General features: G+C 40.5%; 1 protein-coding gene and 1 long non-coding RNA gene across 7 annotated transcripts in view; one reads left to right on the top strand and one right to left on the bottom strand.

The window, feature by feature from the left end:
- The window catches only part of LOC116628534, a 67,846-nt gene that overhangs the window by 35,528 nt on the left and 9,313 nt on the right, over nt 1-23,005 (bottom strand). For all 6 annotated transcript variants that reach the window (XR_004298632.1, XR_004298630.1, XR_004298633.1 and 3 more), the window contains exons 3-5: nt 19,331-19,420; nt 14,878-15,050; nt 7,453-7,523 (exon numbers count right to left, since the gene is read on the bottom strand). This is a non-coding gene — a long non-coding RNA (uncharacterized LOC116628534). The remainder of the gene's footprint in view (nt 1-7,452; nt 7,524-14,877; nt 15,051-19,330; nt 19,421-23,005) is intronic.
- Nucleotides 22,438-22,830, top strand: LOC116628533 (60S ribosomal protein L35a-like). Its single transcript, XM_032398918.1, has one exon. The coding sequence runs from the start codon at nt 22,501-22,503 to the stop codon at nt 22,828-22,830; it is 330 nt and encodes a 109-aa protein (XP_032254809.1). The 5' UTR covers nt 22,438-22,500.

Raw genomic sequence — 23,005 nt, forward strand, 5'->3', positions numbered from 1 at the left:
AAGACATACACCATATGACCTCACTCATATGTGGAGTTTAAGAAACAAAACAAAAGAGGGGCATCTGGGTGGCTCAGATGGTTAAGCATCTGCCTTCGGCTCAGGTCATGATCTCCAGGTCCTGGGACTGAGCCCCACATTGGGCTCCCAGCTCACTGGGGAGTCTGCTTCTGCCTCTCCCTCTTCTTGTGCTCTCTCTGTCTCTCTCTCACAAATGAATAAATAAAATCTTAAAAAAAGAAACAAAACAAATGAGCAAAGGAAGAAAAAAGTGAAAGAAACAAACCAAGAAATACACTTGTAAGTATAAAGAACAATCTGGGAAAGATGGCGGAGGAGTAGGGGACCCTATTTCAACTGGTCCCGGGAATTGAGCTGGATATCTACCAGACCACTATGAGCACCCACGAAACCAGCCTGAGATGTAAGAAGATCTGGATCTCTACAAGCAGAATATCGCAGGCGGTTGGTTTTGAGGTACGAAGCGGGGAGCCGTGATTCCGTGGGCAGATATCGGAGGATAAACGGCAGCGGGAGGGAGCCTGGCTGTAGGGAACCTATACCGCCGGTGAGTGACAGCCTCGCTCGCTGCGGACGGGGCACAGATTCGCAGACCGGTAGCGGTGGGGTTAAGGACTTTAGGGCAGCCCCCAGACGGAAACCAAGAGCGGCGGGGTCACGGGGGCGAACTGCAGCCCCCCGGGGCGGAAACCCGGAGCGGCGGGGTCAGGCACGCGAACTGGGAGCGGCTGGTGGTTTAAGAAGCACAAAGGGCAGAGACGTGCCCCGACCTGGAGGCAGGACTGGGGGCGCTGCAGAGGGGCACACAACCCAGGCCGCTGCAGTTTATAGCAGCACGGACAGAAACGGAGATGGTGTGGCCTGGAGAGCTCACTGAAGAACAGACTGCGGTCTCTCTGCTCTGAGGCAGAGGGTTGGAAACGGTCTCTTCTGCTCTGACTCACAGAAGAGACGCGGAAAGCCACCAGAGAAAGCCGCCAGAGAACAAAAGCCCCAAAGACTGATTCCCACTGAGCCCATCCCCCGCCACAGGGGCACAGGGCAACTCCGCCCAAACAGGGTTGCCTGAGTAACAGCGCAGCAGGCCCCTCCCACAGAAGACAGGCTGGGAAAACAAGAGGCCAGCAACCCTAAGGTCCCTAGAAAACAGGTGCATCTTGCTTGGGTTCTGGTCAATAATTTGGACTCTATACATTCCCTCAACCACCCATCAACAGAATGACTAGGAGGAGGAGCCCCCAAAATAGAAAAGAGTCAGAGATTATGACTTATGCTGCAGATTTACAAATGGATGCAGATATAAGCAAGATGTTGGAGATGGAATTCAGGCTAGCAATTGTGAAGACAATGGCTAGAATGGAGAAATCAATTAATGGCAACATACAGTCTCTAAGGGCACAAATGAAAGGTGAATTGGCAGAACTTAAAAATGCTATCAATGAGATCCAATCCAATCTAGATAATCTAACAGCTAGGGTAACTGAGGCAGAAGAGCGAATAAGCGACCTGGAAGACAATGTAATAGATAAAAAGGGAAAAGAGGAGGCCAGGGAAAAACAACTCAGAATCCATGAAAATAGAATCAGAGAAATAAGTGACACCATGAAGCATTCCAATGTCAGAATAATTGGAATCCCGGAGGGAGTGGAGAGAGAGAGAGGACTAGAAGATGTATTTGAGCAAATCGTAGCTGAGAACTTCCCTAATCTGGGGAATGAAACAAACATTCGTGTCCTGGAGGCAGAGAGGACCCCTCCTAAGATCAAGGAAAACAGGCCAACACCCCGGCATGTAATAGTAAAACTTGCAAATCTTAGAACCAAGGAAACCATCTTAAGGGCAGTTAGGGGGAAGAGATTCCTTACGTACAGAGGGAGGAACATCAGAATAACGTCAGACCTATCCACAGAGACCTGGCAAGCCAGAAAGGCCTGGCAAGACATATTCAGGGTACTAAATGAGAAGAACAAGCAGCCAAGAATACTTTATCGGGCAAGGCTTTCCTTTAGAATGGATGGAGAGATGCAGAGCTTCCACAACCGGCAGAAACTGAAAGAATATGTGACCACTAAGCCAGCCCTGCAAGAAATATTAAGGGGGGTTCTATAAAAGGAGAAAGACCCCAAGAGTGATATACAACAGAAATTTACAGGGACAATCTATAAAAACAATGTCTTCACAGGCAACATGATGACAATTAATTCATATCTTTCAATAATCACTCTCAACGTGAATGGCCTAAATGCTCCCATAAAATGGTACACGGTTGCAGATTGGATAAAAAGACAGGACCCATCCATATGCTGCCTACAAGAGACTCATTTTGAACCTAAAGATACATCCAGACTGAAAGTGAAGGGATGGAGATCCATCTTCCATGCCAGCGGACCTCAAAAGAAAGCTGGGGTAGCAATTCTTGTATCAGACAAATTAGATTTTAATCTAAAGTCTGTAATTAGAGACACAGAAGGACACTATATCATTCTTTTTTTTTTTGTTTGTTTTGTTTTTTTTTTTTTTTTTTAATATTTTATTTATTTATTTGAGAGAGAGAATGAGATAGAGAGAGAGAGCATGAGAGGGGGGAGGGTCAGAGGGAGGAGCAGACTCCCCGCCGAGCAGGGAGCCCGATGCGGGACTCGATCCCGGGACTCCAGGATCATGACCTGAGCCGAAGGCAGTCGCTTAACCAACTGAGCCACCCAGGCGCCCGACACTATATCATTCTTAAAGGGTCTATCCAACAAGAAGATCTAACAATTGTAAATATCTATGCCCCCAACATGGGAGCAGCCATCTACATAAGCCAACTGTTAACCAAAATAAAGAGTCATATTGATAACAATACGTTAATTGTAGGAGACCTCTCAATACTCCACTCTCAGCAATGGACAGATCATCTAAGCAGAAAATCAACAAGGAAACAAGAGCTTTGAATGATACATTGGACCAGATGGACCTCATAGATATTTACAGAACATTCCACCCTAAAACAACAGAACACTCATTCTTCTCGAGCGCACATGGAACTTTCTCCAGAATAGACCATATACTGGGTCACAAATCAGGTCTCAACCGATACCAAAAGATTGAGATTATTCCCTGCATATTCTCAGACCACAATGCTTTAAAACTGGAACTCAATCACAAGAAAAAATTTGGCAGAAATTCAAACACTTGGAAGCTAAAGACCACTCTGTTCAAGAATGTTTGGGTTAACCAGGAAATCAAAGAACTTAAACAATTCATGGAAACCAATGAGAACGAAAACACATCGGTCCAAAACCTATGGGATACTGCAAAGGCGGTCCTATGGGGGAAATACATAGCCATCCATGCCTCACTCCAAAAAATAGAAATATCCCGAATTCACCAACTAACTCTACACCTTAAAGAACTAGAGAAAAAGCAACAAACGACGCCTAAGCCACGCACTAGAAGAGAAATAATTAAAATTAGAGCAGAAATCAATGAATTAGGGGCGCCTGGGTGGCTCAGTCGTTAAGCGTCTGCCTTCGGCTCAGGTCATGATCCCGGGGTCCTGGGATCGAGCCCCGCATCGGGCTCTCCCCTCTGCGGGAAGCCTGCTTCTCCCTTTCCCACTCCCCCTGCTTGTGTTCCCTCTCTCGCTGTGTCTCTCTCTGTCAAATAAATAAATAAAATCTTTAAAAAAAAAAAAAAAAAAAGAAATCAATGAATTAGAAACCAGAAACACAGTAGATCAGATCAACGAAACTAGAAGTTGGTTCTTTGAAAGAATTAATAAGATCGATAAACCACCGGCCAGACTTATCCAAAAGAAAAGAGAAAGGACCCAAATTAATAAAATTATGAATGAAAGGGGAGAGATCACGACTAACACCAAGGAAATAGAAACAATTATTAGAAATTATTATCAACAACTATATGCCAATAAACTGAGCAATCTGGATGAAATGGAGACCTTCCTGGAAACCTATAAGCTGCCAAGACTGAAACAGGAAGAAACTGACAACCTGAATAGGCCAATAACCAGTAACGAGATTGAAGCAGTGATCAAAAACCTCCCAAAAAACAAGAGTCCAGGGCCTGATGGATTCCCTGGGGAATTCTACCAAACATTCAAAGAAATAATACCTATTCTCCTGAAGCTGTTTCAAAAAATAGAAACAGAAGGAAAACTTCCAGACTCATTCTATGAGGCCAGCATTACCTTAATCCCCAAATCAGGCAAAGACCCCATCAAAAAGGAGAATTTCAGACTGATATCCCTGATGAATATGGATTCCAAAATCCTCAACAAAATACTAGCTAATAGGATCCAACAATACATTAAAAGGATCATCCACCACGACGAAGTGGGATTTATCCCCGGGATGCAAGGGTGGTTTAACATTCGCAAATCAATCAATGTGATAGAACACATTAATAAGAGGAGGGAGAAGAACCATATGGTCCTCTCAATTGATACAGAAAAAGCATTTGACAAAATACAACATCCTTTCCTGATTAAAACTCTACAGAGTAGAGGGATAGAGGGAACATTCCTCAAGTTCATAAAATCCATCTATGAAAAACCCACAGCAAATATCATCCTCAATGGGGAAAAGCTGAGAGCCTTTCCCTTAAGATCAGGAACACGTCAAGGATGCCCACTCTCGCCACTATTGTTCAACATAGTACTAGAAGTCCTAGCAACAGCAATCAGACAACAAAAAGAAATAAAAGGTATTCAAATTGGCAAAGAAGAAGTCAAACTCTCTCTTTTTGCAGATGACATGATACTTTATGTGGAAAACCCAAAAGACTCCACCCCCAAATTACTAGAACTCATCCAGCAATTCAGTAATGTGGCAGGATACAAAATCAATGCACAGAAATCAGTTGCTTTCTTATACACTAACAATGCAACTGTAGAAAGAGAAATTAGAGAAATGATTCCATTTACAATAGCACCAAAAACCATAAGATACCTCAGAATAAACCTAACCAAAGAGGTAAAGGATCTATACTCTAGGAACTACAAAACACTCATGAAAGAAATTGAAGAAGACACAAAAAGATGGAAAAATATTCCATGCTCATGGATCGGAAGAATAAATATTATTAAAACGTCTACACTACCCAGAGCAATCTATACCTTCAATGCCATCCCGATCAAAATTCCAATGACACTTTTCAAAGTGCTGGAACAAACAATCCTAAAATTTGTATGGAATCAGAAAAGACCCCGAATCACCAAGGAAATGTTGAAAAAGACAAACAAAGCTGGGGGCATCACGTTGCCCGGTTTCAAGCTATATTACAAAGCTGTGATCACCAAGACAGCATGGTACTGGCACAAAAACAGACATATAGACCAATGGAACAGAATACAAAACCCAGATATGGACCCTCGACTCTATGGTCAAATAATCTTTGACAAAGTAGGAAAAAACATGCAATGGAAAAAAAGACAGTCTCTTCAATAAATGGTGCTGGGAAAATTGGACAGCCACATGCAGAAGAATGAAACTCGACCATTCTCTAACACCATTCACAAAGATAAACTCAAAGTGGATGAAAGACCTCAATGTGAGACAGGAATCCATCAAAATCCTAGAGCAGAACATAGGCAGTAACCTCTTTGACATCGGCCACAGCAACTTCTTTCAAGATACATCTCCAGGGGCGCCTGGGTGGCTCAGTTGGTTAAGCGACTGCCTCCGGCTCAGGTCATGATCCTGGAGTCCCGGGATCGAGTCCTGCATCGGGCTCCCTGCTCAGCGGGGAGTCTGCTTCTCCCTCTGACCCTCCTCCCTCTCATGCTCTCTGTCTCTCATTCTCTCTCAAATAAATAAATTAAAAAAAAAAATCTTAAAAAAAAGAAAAAAAGATACATCTCCAAAGGCTAGTGAAACAAAAGCAAAAATGAACTTTTGGGACTTCATCAAGATAAAAAGCTTCTGCACAGCAAAGGAAACAGTCAACAAAACAAAGAGGCAACCCACAGAATGGGAGAAGATATTTGCAAATGACACTACAGATAAAGGGCTGGTATCCAAGATCTATAAAGAACTTCTCAAACTCAACACCCAAAAAACAAATAATCAAGTCAAAAAGTGGGCAGAAGATATGAAAAGACACTTCTCTGAAGAAGACATACAAATGGCTAACAGACACATGAAAAAATGTTCATCATCATTAGCCATCAGGGAAATCCAAATCAAAACCACATTGAGATACCACCTTACACCAGTTAGAATGGCAAAAATGGACAGGGAAAGAAACAACAAATGTTGGAGAGGTTGTAGAGAAAGGGGAACCCTCTTACACTGTTGGTGGGAATGCAAGTTGGTACAGCCACTTTGGAAAACAGTGTGGAGGTGCCTCAAAAATTTAAAAATAGAGCTACCCTATGACCCAGCAATTGCACTACTGGGTATTTACCCTAAAGACACAGATGTAGTGAAAAGAAGGGCCATACGCACCCCAATGTTCATAGCAGCAATGTCCCCAATAGCCAAACTGTGGAAAGAGCCGAGATGCCCTTCAACAGATGAATGGATAAAGAAGATGTGGTCCATATATACAATGGAATATTACTCAGCCATCAAAAAGGATGAATACCCAACTTTTACATCAACATGGATGGGACTGGAGGAGATTATGCTAAGTGAAATAAGTCAAGCAGAGAAAGTCAATTATCATAAGGTTTCACTTATTTGTGGAACAGAAGGAATAACATGGAGGACATTAGGAGAATGAAGGGAAAAATGGGGGGGGGAATTAGAGGGAGAGATGAACCATGAGAGACTATGGACTCTGAGAAACAAACAGGGTTTTAGAGGGGAGGGGGGAGGGGGGATTGGTTAGCCCGATGATGGGTATTAAGGAGGGCACGTACTGCATGGAGCACAGGGTGTTATACGAAAACAATGGATCGTGGATCACCACATCAAAAACCAATGATGTATTGTATGGTGACTAACATAACATAATAAAATTAAAAAAAAAAAAAAAGAACAATCTGATGGTTACCAGAGGGGAGGTGGGAGGAGGGTGGGGGAAATAGGGGATGGAGATTAAAGAGTACACTTATCAGATGAAAAAAAAATAAAATGAAATGATAAAAAAGATAAGTCTTACATAAGGTATGAAATTAATAAAATTTAGCTTGTAAAAACAAGGAAAGAAACACTTGATAACTATCATAGTAACAAATGATTCAGGCAACAGACCTGAGTGCATCAGTCTGCACCAAATCCCACAGCAGTCACTGAGTCACCATGGTAAACATACTGGCCAAGGAAAGCTAGGAAAAATCAAACAGCAACCACCCTGATTTGGTTCCTAACATGTGCTAGGAACTGAGCAGGACTGACATACACACAGTAATTCACCCCTTAAGTATTCCTGACAATATATTCCTGGCAGCTTTAGCAATACATACATACGTGCATACATACGTACCCACATTCATATATGCTTCTTCCTCTTCTCTCCCCAGCTCAAGATCCCAGGAATTCATTATAGTGCAATAGCTGGGGAGTAAAAAAAGAAAAACACTACAATTCAATGGATTCAATCCTAAACACACATATAAACTTGAAAACTACTAAACTATTTTAGTGATGGGTTTTTTTTTTTTTTTTCAGATGAACTGTAGACTTGTCTCTGGAACATTTTTCTCCCTAGTTTCAATACATTGCCAATAACCTCTAAAAGCTGATATAGAAATATAAACAAATGCATGTTATGCATCAAGTACTTTTTCCATTGTAGAGTAAATAGCCTGAACTTTCAACTAAAAAAATTCCTCAATGGCTATTTTTTGACATTCTGGCTGCTGACAATTTAGTGAAAATATATGTGTAAATTGCAATTAAAAAATACTGTCATTCATGATAGGACCAAAAAGTACATAATACTTAGGAATAATCTCTCCACATATGTGTAAGGTAGGTACACTGAACACTACAAAACATTGCTGACAGAAATTAAAGATCTAACTAAACGGAGGGACATACCATCTTCATGTGTCAGAACACTAGTATTGTTAAGATGTCTGTTCTCCTCAAACTGATCTATAGATTCAGTGTAATCCTAATAAAAATCGTAGCACACATTTTGTTTTTTAAGAAACTGAGAGGCTGATTCTAAAATTCATATTGAAATGCAAAGGATCTAGATTATAAAAACAACTTTGAAAAAGAACAAATTTGATTGTGCTATTTACAACAACATGGATGGACCCAGAGGGTATCATGCTAAGTGAAATAAGTCAGACTAAGACTGACAAATACCATATGATTTCACTCATATGTGGAATCTAAATAGCAAATGAATAAACAAAAAGCAGAATCAGACCTATAAATACAGAGAACAAACTGATGGTTGCCAGAGGGGAGGGGGCTGGGGGATGGACAAAATGGGTGAAGGGGAGTGGGAGATACAGGCTTCCAGCTATGGAATGAATAAGTCACGGGCATAAAAGGCACAGCACAGGAAATACAGCCAATGACTTTGTAATAGTGTTGTATGGTGACAGATGGTAGCTACACTTGTGATGAACACAGAATAATGTATAAACTTCTTGAACCACTATGTTGTACGCCTGAAACTAAAGTAACATTGTGTGTCAACTTCTCAAAAAATTTTTTTTAGAAAAGAACGAAGTTGGAGGATCAAAACTACCTGATTTCAAGAGTTATGATAACCTTCAGTAATCAAAACACTGTGGTATTGGCATCAAGGTAGACAGTAAGTAGATCAAAGGAACAGAATAGAGCCCGGAGTTCACACCTATATGAACAACTGATTTTTGACAAAATTGCAAAGGCAATTTAGTGGAGAAAGGATAGCCTTTTCAACGAATGGAGCTGAGACATGTGAGTATCCATATGCACAAAGAGTGATCCATGTATCATACCATATACAAAAGTCAACTCAAAATGGATCATAGACCTAAATATAAAACCTAAAACTTCTAAAAGAAAACAAAGGAGAAAATCCTTGTGACCTTGGGTTAGGTGAAGATTTCATAGATGCAAAATCAAAACTATAATTAATAAATGAACAAATCAATAAACTGGACTTCCTCAAAGTTAAAATTTTCTGCTCTTCCAAAGACACTGTTGAGAGAATTAAAAGACAAGCCACTGACTGGGAGAAAATATTTGTAAATCAGAACTCTGATAAAGGACTTGTTTCCAGAATACAGAACATCTCACAAAGGTCAATAATAAGAAAACAGTTACTCTAACAAATAAATGGGCAAAAAATTTGAATAGACACTCCATTAAAAAAGATACATAAATGTTAAATAAGCACATGAAAAGATGCTAAACACCTTTTCTCAGATATTCAAATTCATTAGGGAAATGTAAATAAAACCTACAAGATACCACTATACCCCTCTAAGAATAGCCAACATTAAAAAAACTGACCATACCAAGTCCTGGCAGGGTTGTGGAGGATGGAACTCTCATACACTGCTAGTGGCAATGAAAAATGGTGCCAACACTTTGGAAAACAGTTTGGCAGTTTCTTAAAATGTCAATCTTACAATACTCTATGTCCCAGCCATTGCACTCCTAAGTATTTACCCTAGAGAAAGAGAACATATGTCCAAATGAAGACTCATATACAAATATTCATAGCAGCTTTATTTATAAGAGCCCCAAATTGGAAACAACCCAAATATCCACGACCAGGTCAATGGATAGAACAATTGTGGTATACCCATATAATGGAATATTAGTCAATCATAAAAAAAAGAAGGAACTATTCATACACGCAACAAATGGATAAATCTAGAAATAATTAGGTTGCGGGAAACAAGACACAAAAAATACACATTGTATATTCCATTCACATAAAATTATAAGAAAAGAAAACTAACCCATACTGAAGATCAGTAGTTGCCTGGGAACGGGGTGGGGTGATGTGGAGAGAAAGAGGCTGGAGAGAGGTAGATGGGGGCATTACCAAGGGGCACAAAGAATGTTTTTTAAGGTGATGGGTATGTTCATTAGATTGACTGTAGTATTGGAGTCACAGGTACATACATATATCAAAACTTATCAAAGCATATACTTTGGGGTGCCTGGGTGGCTCAGTCGTTAAGCGTCTGCCTTCGGCTCAGGTCATGATCTCAGGGTCCTGGGATCAAGCCCCGCATCGGGCTCCCTGCTCAGCGGGAAGCCTGCTTCTCCCTCTCCCACTCCCCCTGCTTGTGTTCCTTCTCTCGCTTTGTCTCTGTCAAATAAATAAATAAACCTTAAAAAAAAAACATATACTTTAAATATGCAGTGTATTATATGTCAGTCATATATCAATAAAGTATTTTACATATATTTATATATTCATAATTCTCTAATGCAATTAAATAAATCAGGTGAAAGATTCCCACAATTGTGTTCTTGTAGCATTAGCAGATCCACACTATGTCTCATCAAATTGGTCCATGCTACATATAATCAAAATAGAAATAATCATTTCTAATGACATATATCCAAATATTTAGGGAAAGGTGATGTCTGTTTCCTTCTAAAGTATGGAAATAAAAATATTCTATTCTAGGAAAATAATCATAATGATATTTAAGAGTAACTGGTTATTTTAGGGAATGTAGCTGAGTATCATTATAAGCGGGAAAACTCTGGAGTAATAATTATCTTTTTTATATTAAGTTCTAGGGGCACCTGGGTGGCTCAGTCGGTTGAGTGTCTGACTCTTGGTTTCGGCTGGGGTCCTGGTCTCAGGGTCCTGGGATCAAGCCCCACATTGGGCTCCGCATTCGGTGAGGAGTCTGCTTGTCCCTCTCCCTCTGCCACTCCCCTTGCTCTCTCTCTGGAACAGGTGGATAAAAATCTTTAAAATAATATAATAATAACAATAACAATAACAACAACAATAATTTCTTGTCACTGATATCTTTAACTAACACTTGGAAATTTTCTGGCTTTTTAAAAAATTTCATTATATAATAGGAAAAAATCATGGGCACCAGAGAAGAATCTGTTACAATGTCATATTACTAGGAAGATCTAATAACTGCACATTTCCACACCCATCTGAAAGACATGGGAATTGCTGATTATTATTTATATGGTGAGAACAATTCAGGTATATTTATTGCAAATGTATGTTAAAGACCAAGTAAGTTCCTTCCTAAACTGGATGATTCATTGCTTTTCAGGAAAAAAAGAAGTGTCTCTAAGATGGGCCCCAAGGGCTACTACACAGGCTATAGCTGCTGATGATATAAAATTCCACGTGCTAAACCTCTTCTCCCATGATGAGATCAAAGCAGCTGCTCTACTTTTAGGCTAGTTTGTGAACCTCACAGGAGCTATTCCACAACATGCTTTTGTTCAGATCTATGCACTCACTTCAGCCAGGTACCATATCCCACCAGGGATGTAAGGTGATGGGCTCTCCTGAAGACTGCTGGAGTAGAAGCCATCCAGACACAGAACCTCAGAACCTGCCTCCTTCAGGCACATGATAGGAGCTGGGCCACCACCATGAAGAGCGATACAGGGAGAGACAGAATCAGCAATCAATGTGTTTTACTGGAGTAACTATGTGCCTAATACAACGCTAGGTCCCCTTTCGCCAAAAGCAAAACACCTTCACTCTTTAGACCACCACCACTAGCTGCCTGTGATCACCCTTCCAATGGAGTAAGTCTGGGGATATGAGCAACCATATTAGCAATAAAGACATAAGATGGTAACACCTGGTGTTGGATGAATGGAGGGGAAATAGACTCTCACATACAGTGTTATGTCAAATGGGCATATCTGTTGTCTAAGGCCCATGTTATGACAGCTGAGTAACTTGAAAGGCCTTTGATATGGGAAGTCCCATTTCCCCCAACCAGAGAGTTTCAGGTGAGAGTTTAGAAAAGGATTCCAAGGTGATTCTGACCTGTGTCCAGGTTCAGGGCCCCTATCTGAGGGAGCAGATAAAGAAGCTACCTGAGTTATCTGATCTGGGGGGTATAGACAGCTAGTATTTATGTAGCATTTAGTTAAGCAGGACCTATGGATAGGTTCTTCATGTTGTTGACTAGATTTAGTTCTTTACCACAAACTTACTATGAGGTGTTACTATCCTCCCTTCGTGGATGCTTGCAATTTCAAGCATGTGTTCCTAACCAGAGACAGATGGCAAAAAAAGATAAAAGTTCAGGTTCCTACTCAGCCTCCACTGACATGGGGGAGGTGGGTACACATGGGAGTGGAAGGGAAGGGGTGCCTTGTTACTGCTTGGTAGAAGTAGGATTTGATGCCCCACCAGGCCTCCGTTGACACCACCCTGGCAGGTGGGGAAGACACTTCCTTACTGCCTTCCATGTGGTCTCCCCTGATGCTGTGGAGGGGAGGAGGCCTCCTCCTCATTGGATGGTCATGAAACTTCCAAGAGAAGAAAAGAAGGTACCTCATGACCACTGAGTGTGGGTGGAAGGTAGGCTCCCGCATGATCTCCACTGCCACCATGAGGAGGGGTGCTCATTACCCCCAGGTTGGGATGAAAGTCACTGTTCTACATGCAGTTCTTCTCTCATATCCCCCAAGGGTAAGGATGGATGCCTAATTACAATCGTGTGGGCATGGAATCCATGCTCCCCACTCAGCCTTTGCTGGTATGGTGGAGGTAGAGCTATGCTTCAATTCTATGGTGTAAGAGCAGTTGTTGTCTAAAAACTTTCTTTCTTGCTAGGTTTCCCCTTGTCTGGTTCTTTGTCCAGAGAAAAGATTTTCTCGGGGCTCTTCTTGTCTTTTCCGGTTGGCATTTTTTTGGTTCCCTACTCCTCCAGCACCCAGTCTGGAGTATATGGTGTATCTGGCGTATATGAGGCAAAATACAACCAAGAGAATTCACTGTGTGTCATTAGTTGGGTCCCAAAGTCCCAAGTCAGTCTGCCTTTTTCCTCTCCACCTTTCAGAGTCTTGTATTGGTTGCCCATATAATATCCAGAGATTTCAGCTGCACCTAGCAGGAGTAACAGGAAGAAGTGTATCTACTCCTTCTGGTCCCCAAAAGAGAAGTCCTTTGACTTTTAATACAAGTAAAACATTTTTACATTTGCATTCCCCCTTTCCTAGATAAAAAGTACCATGCTATTTACATCTTTATATACACTGACTTTTTCACTTAACATTATATTCTGGAGATCCTCCACAGCCTTATGTGGAGATTTTCATTAGTCTTCTTTATACCATACTTAGCGTACACTTTGTGTGACTGTGTGATAGTTTCTTCATCCATTACACAATTGAAAAACATTTAAGTTGTTCCCATTCTTTTGCTATTTAAATAGTACCAGAGTGAATATCTGTATCTGTATTTATTATTATATCTATATCAAAAATATTTTTGTGTCACTGCCAGTATATCTTTAGGATAGTTCTGGAAATCGGATTTCTGAGTCAAAAAGTAAGGCCATATATAACATTGCAAGATATTTTCAAATTCCCCACCATAATGATTATATTAGTTCCCTATGGTTACTGCAAAATTTACCACATACTTGGTGTCATTAAATAGAAATATTCTCTCACAGTTCTGGAGGCTAAAAGTCCAAAATTAGTTTTATGGGGCCAAAATCAAGGTAGCAGCAGTGCTTCACTCCTGGAGACTGTAGGGAAGCTTCCCTGCTTCTTCCAGCTTTTGATATCTACCAACATTCTCTGGCTATAGCTGCATGACTCCAACCTCTGCATCCCTGGTCACACTGCCTTCCCTTCTTCTGTCTGTGTCAACTCTCCCTTTGTCTCTCTCTTATGAAGACAGTTGGGTTTGCATTTAGGGCCCATTTTGATAATCCAGGATAACCCCCCATTAGGTTGTTCCCATTCTTTTGCTATTCAGATAGTGCCAGAGTAAATAGCTATATCTATATTTATTATTACATCTAAAAGCATCAACTTCATCACATCTGCAAAGAACCTTTTCCATATAAGCAATATTTATAGGTTCCAGGGATTAGGACCTAGTATCTTTGGGGACCACTATTAAGCCTACTCCAGTGATTATACCATCTTGCACCTCTGTGAGCAGGGAGTGAAAGGACATGTTTTTCCACATTCTCACCAACTGAGTATATTGACAAACATTTGGATCTTTGCCAATCTAACAGTTAAGAGACAATATCTTAGTGTAGTTTTAATTGCATCTCTCTTAATTAAAGCAAGCTGTAGACTTTTCATACATTTAAAGACAACTTGTTTTCTGTTAATTGTTAATTTCTTACATGTCTCTGATAGGGCTGTTGTTTTTTCATGCCTCTATATTGATAAGCATTTATATAAGAGGGATATCAATGCTTTGTTAAAGATGTTAGCTGCAAATGTTTCTTCCAGTGTCTTTAATTGGCTAGCATGTTTTCGCCATGCAGAGTTGTCATTGTTTTTTTTTATGCTGTCAAATATATCAATCTTTTTCCTTAATGCTCCTGGATACTGATTCATATTGAGGAAACTTTCCTCCACCCAGAATTATAGAATAATTCACCTATGTTTTCTTCTAATACTTGTATGGATTTTTTTTATATTTCATTCAGAATCGTTTGGAATTTATCCTGCTGTTTCAAGATAGAGAAATGGGACCCTATCTATTTTTTAACCTTCTGGTTATCTAGCTATCTCAATACCACTTCTTAATCATCCATTGTATCTGCACAGATTTGAAATGCTGCTTTAGTCATATTCTAGTTTTTTAAATGCAATTGGGCCTATGTCATATTTTCTATTGTTACATTAATCTTTCTGTCAATTCGTGGGCCAATAAAATAAAAATTAAAAGGATCTTTACCTCCACTCACACAGAGCTTTTTCCACACAAGAGGCTACACTTTCTGCCCGAAGGTCCTCAGTACCCCCATACCTTGGAAATGTCCCCTTTCCACGCAGACTTCCAGAAAGCTCTGGTTGGTTTGGGGCCACAGCCCCTCCCTCCCACCTTCCTGCTCCGCGAAGTTCAAGCTGCAGTTCAGGTTTTTGTCACAAGATGGCACCAACTCACCACCATCATTAAACTTCTCTACAAAGAAAGGTCAGCTAGGAGCAAAAAAAACACAATACCGTCATTTAAAATACAGCCTTTGAATCCATGTTCAGAATGATTCTAATTCTGGGGCGCCTGGGTGGCTCAGTCGTTGGGCATCTGCCTTCGGCTCAGGTCATGATTGGGATCGAGCCCCGCATCCGGCTCCCTGCTCCACGGGGAGTCCGCTGCTCCCTCTCCCACTCCCCCTGCTTGTGTTCCCTCTCTCGCTGTGTCTCTCTCTGTCAAATAAATAAAATCTTTAAAAAAAAATGATTCTAATTCTGTCTGAGAAAACTGATGGATGTAAAAGATTCTAAAAACATACTCCAGGGCCTGCAGATGATGAAACACTAGGTGGCAGTAGCGTGCCTTGGCAGTAAGCAGCACGTGAAAAGGCAGCTGGGGCAGGAGGGAGGAACCTGAGAGGATGGGGCCTCTGGGCAGGCTCTGGACAGCTGTGTGCTGTGTCATGGACAGATGACAGGGGGTGGAAGAAGGCCTGGCAGCCTTACAAGGATGGGATAATGGAGGGTGAATGCCCTGCTCTCTGGGAGAGACCCTCTACAGTGTGGACATGTCAACCCACACTGAGGAGGGAAGAAATACATCAATGAACATGAAGTAGATTTAGGGTCAACTGTGGATGGAATTGTTTTAGTATTCATATGAATTTTCCTAAAAGATTTTATTTATTTATTTGAGAGAGAGATAGAGAGCATGAGCAGGGGGAGAGGGAGAAGCAGACTCCCCACTGAGCAAGGAGGCCGATGCGGGGCTCAATCCCAGGACCCCGGGATCATGACCTGAGCAGAAGGCAGATGCTTAACTGAGCCAAGTGGTGTGTCTTAGTAAATAAACCATCTGATATTTCTTCCCCTTTGCTAAATGCACTCCTTTCCTTAAAAAAGCAAAAAGAAAAATGGAGATGGATGCCACCAGGTAGCCAGATCCAGGATGTCAGCTCTGAGAGTCTCAAACCTGGGGGCTCAGCAAGGGGGAAGAAAGGGATGGAAGTTTGAATCTCGATCTAATGGTTTCAGCCAGAGTTTAATGGAATTTTTTTAACCCACGCAGCCATCCAGCTGTATCACCATCATTTTCTGGGCTGTCTAGACCTGAGATTAGCTGTCCAGCTTTGGTTTGAACTGAAGATAAAGATGTACTTGTGAATGTGAGTATTTGGGGTGATACAGCTAGAGAGACCAATAAACACACACAGGTACAGGGAGAAACTCTTCCAATTCTATTTTTTCCTACTTCATTTTTTTAATTTAATAAAACGAAATGCTTTTCCAAAGTAATGAATACATGTGTACATTACTTTCCTGAATCTGTTTATAAGTATATTCTGCTTTCAAATTTTCATCAAATTATTTTTCCTGAATACTATATTTCAAACAACATATGAAAGTACATTTATAAACTGAAACTGTCCTGCATTTCTCACCAGCCGCAGTCCTACCGCCTGACTCAAAGGGGTCTGTTGTCATAGAATGGTGCCTCCTCTCCAGATGTGTCCCTCTAGGTGAAGGGTACATGAAAATAGATGCTTGCACACGTACACACACACGCACAAACAGGGTCTTTTCCAAAAAACGAATCACATTTCTCATCTTTTGCATATTATATTTTCCACTCAATATGAATCTAAGTATTTATACTTGCATCTTATTAATGTTTGTGGTTTGGGCATATTTTGACATTTTGACATATTTATTGTTCATTTAGAATTTTACATGAATTTACTGTTTAAATTATAAGCCAATTTTTGTTTGTTACTAAGTGTGTTTCACAAACTATGGACACTAATCCAGTAGATGAGTTGTAGTTTGCAAATGATTTCTCCCATGTTTACACACAATTCTTAGTATATTTTCCATTTAGAATGTGTTTTAAATTTCAAAAATATTGTGACAAAAACTACGTAGCACACAATTCTAAAAATTAAGTAACACATAGAGACCATATAAGGCAGCCCCTAGGGTTTAGTCATTCAGAGCCCAGGAGGATTCAAGACAAAAGGTGAAAAACTTTAAAATAATACCACAGTTAGCTGTTGATCCTAAGAAAATAAGTTGTTTTCCTAATTCATTTGAAGTCCCTTAAAGTCAGTACCCTGATTTGAATAATGCATATTTTGAATAGCTATTAAGATTAAAGGAAATTAAATATAAAATACATTTGCTTAAAGTAGCTCTGTACATATTGCTTCCCTTCCCTCTAGATCACCTATCTGATCTGTGCTTCTGCCCCCAGCCTAAGTCAGCACTTCGAGGATCAGCCAACACATGTGGCCCGATACCCGGGTCTCTTAGCACATAGGGTGAAATTTCATCTCCTCTGTTATCTTCATCAACCAGAGGGGTTGCTTAGTGAGTACCTGCAGGGCCACAATAGTAGAGGAGCTGATCTAATCAGTTCTCTAGCCCTGGAAGCCCATCTTCTGCAAGGGAGGCTGTTCTGTGTCCTCCAGGGAGGGCAAGGGATGGAACCTCATTTCCATCCTGTCACTGATCTAGAGAGGTGACTTAAGTAGGCTCTGTCAGTCTGAGCTTGGTCACCCGTGAAATGGGACTCACCAGACCTTTGTCACAGAGCTGTCCCAATGAGTAAATAACAAAACCTGCCTAATTAAGGAGGGCACGTGATCTGATGGGCACTGGGTGTTATGCAACTAATGAATCACTGAACACTACGTCAAAAACTAATGATGTACTACAGGTTGGCTAATTGAACTTAATAAAAAAAAGAAAAGAAAAGAAAAAGAAAACCTGCCTAGAGTATATGGCATGTAGTGTGACTTCAATGGCCCTTTAAATGTAATCGACAATAAGACTGAGGGTCAATGCACACTGGTTAAATGTAGGGCCTCAGCAGCCACACAGAATCTGTTCAAATCTTGGTCTTGTGACCTGCTAGCCCTGCCCTCACTTCGCCTCAGTTCCCTGATGTTTAAAGTCAGGCAACAGCAGCTCCTCCTCATAGGCTGCGGTGATGATTAAGTACAGGTTTATCACGTACAATAGCATGGGGCACAAAAGGGGTCAGTAGTAATACTGACCTTTCTTATCATTATTATCATGCCAGAATGGATCATTAGAGATTTTAGGGCCACTTTTATTATTATGTGGACTTATACTGATTGGCTTGAATTGACTTTAATAATATGGTGTTTATCATAAAAAAGTAATTTACAAAACTATAAGTAGATGGTCATGTCATTGCTAATCTTAAAAATGCATGATTATACATGTATGGTAAAATTTCTGAAAAAAAAATATACAAATGATCACAGTGCTTATCCATGGGAAATAGACTTTCAAGGGTATTTAATGATTTTTTTTCCTTTTGAGCAGTATCCATTTTTAACTACCATAAAAGTGTCTTGGTTTTGAAGGTGAAAAATAGTAAGAATGAATAAATTTCCCTAGACCTCCCCATAGGAGAGTGGCTCAGCATCAGAATGGGGAACATCACTAAACCAAGGGAATTATGCACTAGTTGGTCTCAGAACTAATTTTTGAATCTACACGACAGTGTCAGGGACACCGCAGATGCCTAGGGGAAGGGCAAGCATGCTGCTCAAATAAATCTTACGCTGGAGAAGTCCTCCGATGTCTCCATTCCCCAGGACTTAGTAAAGGTCATGAGAGGAAAGTAGTTTCACAGCATGCTTCTTTCTCTTCTCTCTAAATAAAGCCCCTTGAACTGAAAGCAGGCTCATGGGTCAAATCTCCCACTTAGCTAAGCAGGGAACCTACAGTGGAGGGAATTTGGGAGGGAGCAGGAGATTGCTCAGTGCTCTCAGCCCACAGCTTCCAGAAGGGAGATGCTTCAACAGCGGGATTCAGGGGGAAGTTTAGTCACAGGCTCCTTCAGCCCAGGGCCCAGGGCAACCAACACACGTGGATTAAAACACCTCTAACCCTCAATGAACGTAGGGATGTGGATGTTAGTCTGGATACAAGAAAATGAACTCCCTGCAGTCACTGTCATCTCTCACCAGGATGGCCCAGATCAGGTTCCAGATGTACAGGCCTAAATGAGTAACAGTGTGAATAAAAGCCAGAAAATTAGGCCTGGAAAAAGGAAGATGTTTCAGGTTCAGGAGACACCTGACAATGTTTTGGGCTAGCTGGACCCTGGGAACTCTAAGACTAAACAAAGCTGATTTTTTTAAAAAAATGCCTGAAAATAATATCCTATCTGCCAATTCTGTTAGAGCTCCTATAGCATGTAAAGTGAGAAAATGGGTGTGTCTATTTTAGAAGCTCTGAAAGAGAATACATACCGGATATATACTTGTAACATATATATTTGCTTCCATGCTCCTTCAAATCCCAGTGGGCTCTATGAGTTGTTCATGGTAAAGTCATCTCCTCTGTTGGGGAGAGAACACAGGAGAGATGATATATATATGTGTCAAAGTTTTACAGTATTACATATCAGATACTTCCTGTTGGTTTCTTCATTTCTCCTCACAGCAGCTCTGTGAGGTAAGTACCAACTTGCCCATTCTACAGATGACCAACTACAGGATCACATGCATCTACTTAGAAGCATCTTTCTTCATTTTCTACAGCTTATTTTTTCCCAATGAAAAGACATAATTTTTAGAAACAGAAACATAGATGTTTCCTTCACAGCAGATTACAAAATCAGTAACTGTGTTGTGATCCCAATGCTCCTCGAAAAACATTTATATAAAAACGATGAAAGGACATATACATCATTTTATATCCTACTCATGCCTTTATATCTACATCTCATGTTTACTAAATGTGAATCAGATGTCTGCTGTGTGACAGACACTGTCCATCCAATTCCACATCTGGATCCACATCTTCCCTCTCTTGATATCTAGACTGGAGATCTAGAAATATCCACAGGCCACAAGGTGAATATTAGTGTCAAACCCAGGGATCGTGAGGTATGACCCTAACAGACTCCATTACAAGCAACTTTAGCCCAACCCTGACCCTGAGTCAAGATAAAAACCCAGCATCTAAGCAGGAAATAAGGTGGTTGAGCAGAGAGATGCTATACCCTGGGAAAAGGCAACTTGTAACACACACCTCCATCATCTTGAATAGCACTAAGAGGCTATGACCTTCTCCTGAGGAGACCTTATTCCCAGAAAGAGAGTGAAGGACAAGGTAACAATTGTGTGGTTTCAGTCTTGGTTCTCTCATGGTTGTAAACTAAAGGTTTTACTTTCTCTTTAGTCTGTGGCCAAGTTATGTGGAAGATTTTGGAAATGATTTTGTGTTTCTCCTTATCACTAGGAGGGTGGTCCTCTCATTTAGACCTGTGAGGGATCCATCTAAGGTGACATGGAATTTCCGCTTCATAAAAGACCTCATCTCCCAGTTGTGTGGGTCTGGACTCACATCCACAGGAGAAAGAAGAGAGACTGAGTTCTCAAGACAAGCCCAAGACCAGGATCCTGACCAGCATCTAATTCTCCTGACTTAATGACATGGTTTTCACAGATTTCTCACAATATGGTCACCTCCCCAACTGTTCCTCCTATGCCTGACACCCCAATATGGTTCACTTCTCTCATCTCTCTCCTGTCCACAGAAGCACACTCACTGGAATCCCTCTATAACCTGGAGGCGGAGGAAACTTTTCAGCTATGCCTAAAAATCTAGAAGCAATTAGGGAAAGAGTTATGTATTTAATTTCATTTAAAAATTACATGGCAAAATCCAAAAAAAAAGCAAAGCAAAATGAAAAATTACAAATTGGGAAAAATATTTACAACTTACATCACAAATGGTTATATCCATAATATATAGAGTTATGAAAAAAAATGAAGACAAAAATACTCCCAAAAAACACCAGGAAAGAAAAAGGGGCAATACATACAAACATGTGTTTCACCAAAAAAAAAAAGTGCCTTAAAGATGTAAAAATTGCTCAGCCTAACTCATAATAAGACATTCAAAGAAAAAAATAACTACTTCTTCTCACCAGTCAGTCTGTGAAGAAATCAGCATTCCCATGCATCACTGAAGGTAATATGAAATGGTTCAAACCCTGTGGATGGGATTTGATGCTATCTAATAAAATTACATATGTATTTCCTCTTGGAACCAGTAATCTCTCTTTTAATAATCTATCCTAAAGCAATAATACAAAAAATGAAAAGGTGTAAGTACAAGGTCATTCCTTAAAGAAAACTTCATAACAGCAGAAAACTAGAAACAAGACAGCTGTCCACCAATAGGGGGTTGGATGAATAAGCTATGGCACATCTACATCCTGGTGTACTATGCAGCTTAAAAAGCAATGAGAAAAAAAAAGAAAAGCAATGAGGACTCCCTCTCTGTACTGCTTTGACTATATTGTTCAGTGAAAAAAGCAAGGTACAGAAAAATGTATAGAGCTGCTTCTGTCCAATATGATAGTCATAGACACACAGAACCATTTAAATTTATCTTTTTAAGATTTATTTATTTTAGAGAGAAAGAGCAAGAGCAGGGGGAGGGGCAGAGGGAGAGAGAGGGAAAGCAGACTCCCCACTGGACCCAGGGTTTGGTCCCAGGACCCTGAGATCATGACCTGAGCCAAAACCAAGAGTTGGACATTTAACCAACTGAGCCATCCAGGCGCCCCTAAATTTAAATTAGTTATATTAAATGAAATCAAAAATTCAGTTCCTCAGTTGCAGTAGCCACATCTTAGATGCCGAACACCCACATGTAGCTAGTGACTACCAAGTTGGATAGCACAGATACAGAACATTTTCATTTCTGCAGAAATTTTTATTACAGAGCACTGGTGTAGAACATGCCACCTTTTACAAATGAACAGGGGAGAAAACTAATATATATATTGTAAATTACTGTATGTTTTAAAATTGGAAGGTTAAAACACAACTGATAAAAATTATTACCTATAAGGTGACAGAGGAACCTATAAGCCCAGGATAGGAGATGATGTATATTCCCATAAAAAATATAATACATATTTACAGGCTCCAGGTAGTAGAAAGGACAATCAACAGTGACCAACACAGTAGCAATGAGCATCTCTAGTTCCCAGACTGAATCCTCTAAAAAAATATTTCCCCCTAAAAGAACCAGGCTTCCTTGAAGAAATAGCTGATTCCAGGGCTGAGTAGGGATTGTACCAGATGACCTGGACCAAACAGCTCATGCCAGAAAGGATATCAAAGACACAAAAGCCAACCCAAATGGACTCCCACAGGCCTAAGATAGACCAATTGAACATCAAAAACATTAATGGCTGCAATAGATCACAACCTCAAGTATATAAACATCTAGAGCTCATGATGACACACTTAAAGAAAACAACACACAAAACAAACTCATAGTTCAACTTTGGAGGATCCAAGCGAAACAACTCTTTATTCTAAAAAGTGGAAATAGCTCTTTCTGCCATCTTGGAGCCTGTGGAGGCCTGCTGGGAACAGGACTCCTAAAACGCCAAATAATGTCTGGAAGGCTGTGGTCCAAGGCCATTTTTGCTGGCTATAAGCAGGGTCTCCAGGACCAGAGGGAACACACAGCTCTTAAAATCGAAGATGTTTATGCTCAAGATGAAACGGAATTCTATCTAGGCAAGAGATGTGCTTATGTGTACAAAGCAAAGAACAACACAGTGACTCCTGGTGGCAAACCAAACAAAACCAGAGTAATCTGGGGAAAAGTAACTCGTGCTCATCGGAACAGTGGCATGGTTCGTGCCAAATTCCAAAGCAACCTTCCTGCTAAAGCCATTGGCCACAGAATCTGTGTGATGCTGTACTTCTCAAGGATTTAAACTTAATGAAAAGTAAATAAATAAAGGCATACATTTGTTCTCTTGTAAAAAAAAATGTGGAAGTAGTGAAAAAGAAATAAGCGTTCATCCTTCCCTTCTGTGTGGACCATACCTCAGTGTAACCATGTAGTTGTTGAGAGGAAGTTTGTTTCATAGAAGAATTCTAACCAAAAAA

The sequence above is a fragment of the Phoca vitulina genome, unplaced genomic scaffold (assembly GCF_004348235.1).
Source record: "Phoca vitulina isolate PV1807 unplaced genomic scaffold, GSC_HSeal_1.0 scaffold122, whole genome shotgun sequence".
Lineage (NCBI taxonomy): Eukaryota > Metazoa > Chordata > Mammalia > Carnivora > Phocidae > Phoca > Phoca vitulina.